The sequence below is a fragment of the Pyrus communis genome, chromosome 1, assembly GCF_963583255.1.
Source record: "Pyrus communis chromosome 1, drPyrComm1.1, whole genome shotgun sequence".
Classification (NCBI taxonomy): Eukaryota; Viridiplantae; Streptophyta; class Magnoliopsida; order Rosales; family Rosaceae; genus Pyrus; species Pyrus communis.
The window spans coordinates 24,686,755-24,691,697 of record NC_084803.1 but is presented as its reverse complement, the minus strand read 5'-3'; the positions used below and the strand labels follow the sequence as shown (position 1 = coordinate 24,691,697).

Here is a 4,943-nt window from a genome sequence, read left to right as displayed (position 1 = left end):
TAAATTGTAGCATTATTGTGAAAATAAATTGAACTAACCAACTTTTTTTTTTTATATAGGAAATTTGTTACAATATAATGTGCATGTAGCACCAAAATTATGACCAAAAAAAAAAGTTTATCAAATTACTAAAAGGCATGGATGTTTGATATAAAAAATTCAAAACTGAGACGGCCATATCATGAGATCCCCTTATGAAAACTCAAATCATTGTTCAACAATGTCCAGAAAGTCAAAATTTTCTATAGCAGCACGAAACAAAATGGTAATCAACGCATTATTTCACATGATATTTGAGCATCTCCAAATATTTCAGCTGCACAGACAACATTTGGATTCTAATTATATTTCTAACAAATATAAATATGTATTTTTTAGTAAAAGAGATGTAAATTTTAAATATGTACAAAAAATGTAAATGTACATAAGTTTATTGCAATTTTTCTGTTAAACATGTATGTTTGACGTCCATTAACCCTAAAAGAAAATTGTATGTTTACATCCATTTAAAATGTCCGCTAAAGAGCTTCTATGTCTTACACATCAATACCGATCAGTAATGCTCTTTCTATACATCGATATACAAGTTTATTCTACAAAATAAAATTTCGAATGCACAGACTTAGTTAATGTATATTTATTTACCTCAACGTTCACCTTCTAACTGTTAATTAAAAAGATAAAATATCATATATGATTATATTTCGCCGTTAAATAATAAATGTTAAGCAAATGCATATGCCGTAACTAGTCTCCGATTTTACTTCATTAAAAAAAATGAAATTCGAATTCATTAACGAAGACTCAAACTGGTAATTTAAAACAGCTCAACGTAAGTATTAAGACAAGAAAGCATTACTTTCATCAGTCAACATAACATGCCACTTTTCTACTACATAGCTGACCAAATATTTTATTTTTTCCCTTTTATTGAAGAATTAAATAAAATATTTCTTTACAATAACAAAAAATAATAATAATCATAATAATAATACTAATAATAAATAATAATAATAATAATAAAAAAGCACTCAACAGACACCTACGACTGTCGGCAGGGTTTGTTTGAGAAAGCTGTGGTGTTTGTCCACCTCCACCTTCTACGCACCTTAGTTTTCTCTCAATGGTAATACACATAAAATCCACCTCTCATCATCCAATATCTAATTAATCAATCTATTTATTTATTTATCATGTCATTTTCTGCATGTGCTTGGCCAACGATGCAAGTGCAACGTCCACGGCGTCCCCAAACCCAAGATTAGTCGCATTCGGATGCGCGTAAGTCAGACTTGGGATCAATTCTATGAGCTTTTCCCGCATCGCCGTCACCTTTTCGTTCGGAAACTTCAGCAGCTCCTCTTCGATCCTTTTACTCACGTTGCTCTTCTCGTCAATGTAAACCGAGTACGTGCTCACGTCACCAGGTAAAAACCACTTGTACTGAGTGTACGCCGTGTGCGGCGACGAGAAAACCGGTATGCAGCCGGCGAGCACCGAGTCAAATGTCGACCGCCGGGTGAACGAGTCACCGGGCGCTTGCAAGCAGAAGTGCGACTCGGCCATCACCTTTAGCACCTCGCTGGGCTCGTGGCACTTGCCGGCCCGAGACCCACATTTTAAAAGCATGCACCGGGTCGACTCACCGCATTGCCTAATGAACTCGTCCCGGACGGCCGCTTTTTCTAACCCCTTTCTGGGCCCACCGATGAAAGAAAACAAGTGGGGTCGGTCCATTCCCCTCACTCTGTTCTGCCAGGCCACCATCTCCTGCCAAGCGGACGGGTGGAAATAGGAAGGGTAGGGTAAGCCGTGTTGGTTTGACCCTTGCCAAGGATGCCTCTCCACTGTCAGCACCGACATGTTTTTAACGGCTGGTAGGTTGAGGAGGGAGTTGGCTCCGAAATCAGGACCATTGGTGACCCTCATGAAATCCCACGCGGTCCTCCCCAGTGCGATAAAGTGGTCCCTACCGTTGTGCTTCTTCCACCAAGGCTGGGACTGAACGTAGTCGACCAAGTCAACGGCGAGCTCGTCGCGAGCGGTGAGGTTGGCTTCCTTAAACTTGCTGGAGGCGTGGAGGCCGCCGTAGAAAGGGACATAGAAGAGAGAGGCACGTGTTGGATCAAGAGTGCGGCAGGGGTGGTTCTCCACTCGTGCGTGGAAGATCATCTCGGCAATGAACTGATGGGTGGCGAACCACGAGGCGGCGGAGCCTAATTTGGGATGCGGCTGGCCAAGGCCGCGGTTCGCCACATGAGGACACATGTTGGTGTACACGTTTAGAGCGTGACAATGGTCCAGCAATCCAAGGTTGAACTTGGCCGGCAAAGGGTGTACGTAGACGGACAGGCTTGGGTCGCACCTAGGAACTTTGAATGGGGATTTTGAGGTGGTGGTGGTGTCGGCGGAGCCAGTAGTATTAGTATTGATGTTGTTGGGATTTTGGGTTGTGCGGATGAGGTGGTGGTGGACATTTTGTTGCTGCTGTGATTTTTGGACAAGATCAACCTCAACCTCAACAATGGGTGTGGTTTTGGGAGGGAACCAAAGGAGGAGGACAAGAAACCAAAGGGAGAGAAAGACAAAAACCAAGGCACCAAATCGGAGGTGGGGATTGTTAAAGTGGGTGTCTTTGTTTTTGGAGTAATAGTAGTGTTTCTCTTTCTCGTCATCAGTCCATGGAGGACTTGGAGGACTTTGCTTTCTAGAAAACATGGAGGGCAAGAACAAGGGAATTAATGTTAGAGAGAGAGAGAGAGAGAGAGAGAGAGAGAGAGAGAGAGAGTTGGGTTAATGGTGATGCGAATTGGGGCAGCAGTGAAGGAGAAGACTTGTTTTTATTTGCTGCTCTCTGAGTCTCTCTCCCCCAAGAGGAAAAGAAAAGAAGGAAGCATTCAAAGCAGTGTGATTGGCTTAATGCATGGCCACAATGTGGCAAAAAGTAGTCAGCAACTATGGCAAGAAATTTATCACGAAATTAACAAACTTCATGTGGGGGAAGACCAACAGTGAAATTAGCTTCTCTATTATTGTCAGGATATTAACAAACGTCAAGTGGGGAAGACCGACAGTGAAGATAGCTTCACTATTATTGTCAGAGGCCAAATACTAGTGACAAAAATATAATTTGTTGCTTACACTCCATTTCTTGGCAGCATTGAAGATCATATGTTGTTGCGATAATACTTGCTTGCAGGGATGCATATATTTTTTTATTTGTGAATAATGTATTTTGATCAAATAAATTATCGATTAGTCGTTTAATTTATTAATCTTCATTTGAAGATGAATAAAAAATCACTTGAATTTGAGATCGTTTAATTATCCAAAAGTATTAAATAAATTGACGGTTCATCATGATTATATTATTTGGTACCTACATTGGAATTTTTTTTTTTTTTTGTAAGATTGATCTTGAATTGAAGATTAAGAAATTAAACTGTTCCGATTGTAAAATTTATATCGTCAAGATATGTGATTCGTAAAGTGGGAATGAGTTCATCCCCAAAAGAATAATGCATGTACTATCCTAGTATCATATAATGTCATAATCGAGGAATTGCCAAAACAAATCTTTTTAAGATTTATGAATTATTGTTGGAAGAATGATGTATTTAGCTTAAATTAGAAAGGGATTTGAGGTGACAGGGTCGTTCTATCAGGTAGTTAGTCATTTTTAATCGCTTTAAGTGAGAAGGAAGTAACCCAATTGTGTATTTTTTTTTTTTCCCAAAGGTAAGAATTCTATTAAATTCGAATAGAGATGCTTACATCAAAAGCCAACTTATTAAACAACCATTCAGGCTCATGACCATTCCAACTATGAAAGCCCCCTTCTCTTACCACAAATGAAGCCACTAATGTGCTGCCTTGTTACAAGCTCAAGGAGCGAAGATAAATTCTACTGACCTCAATTGTTGCTTCAAAAGTTGAATACCGAAGAGGATCCCTTCAATCACAACATTAGGTGCATTTTCCCATTGAGCATGTCCAGGAGATATTGGAGTCTGACTCAACCTGAACAACCTCAAAGTCCTTATCAATACAAACCATTGTGATGGAGCTTGGATCAAGGAGTCAAGACAAGGTGGTTTTGGATGGGTGGCATGAGATTTTGCAGGCTTTGTGGCAAAGGTGGCGTGCTTTATGAGTCTAGCTTAATGGCAAAGACGGAAGCGACACGAGAGCCTAATTGTGTAATTGATGACTGTTCTTTGTAAACCTCTTAGGTGTGCTAGAGAGTAAGGTGCTACTTAGTAGTCCGATGGCTCAAACCCTATCAGAAGTTTGACTCGCTTAATTCTTCAGCTTCTTCATTTTTATCAGTTTTCTGTTGCTCATTTTTTGTACTGTTTTAGTTGCTCAAATAATATTATATCGATTGAGTAATTTAAAAAAATAAAAATAAAAATTATTTTTTTAGTTTGAAAGACTTTCCTGTATTTTATTTCTAATTTAGTATGTCATTACTTCTCCCTTTTAAATTTTTAAATTTCAAAATGCAAAGGGCAGTTTTGTCCTATGACAATATAAAAAATTTAAAATAACCCGTGGCAAAGAAAGTGTCTATTCCCAGGAATTATATAGCTCACCAACTTGAATGAGACAAAAGAGAAAGGGACACTTACATACATGAATGTACGTGTCCTCATCTTGTGAGAGGAGTTACTCATAGTAAACACAGATGACGACAACTATATAGTTCGTCCAAATAAAAAAGAAGGTGAAAGATGGGGAAGAAGAAAGAATATGTTTTTAAGAAAAAGGTTGGCTCGTGGAACATGTTGTGCTAGTTGTCTATCGATCTATGATTGGGAAATAATTGGAACGAGAATAACGAATACATTCGAAACATCATCATAAAACTGAGATTGAAATCTACGCAACAAGTGTGTTACACTTTCACGCAGCTCGATTCGAATAGAGAATTTACATGAACG

General features: G+C 38.9%; 1 protein-coding gene across 1 annotated transcript; it reads right to left on the bottom strand.

The window, feature by feature from the left end:
• Positions 1-948: 948 nt before the first annotated feature.
• Positions 949-2,718, bottom strand: LOC137725165 (probable xyloglucan galactosyltransferase GT17). Its single transcript, XM_068463791.1, has one exon. It carries the CDS (start codon positions 2,716-2,718, stop codon positions 1,192-1,194), a length of 1,527 nt encoding a protein of 508 aa, XP_068319892.1. The 3' UTR covers positions 949-1,191.
• Positions 2,719-4,943: the final 2,225 nt, after the last annotated feature.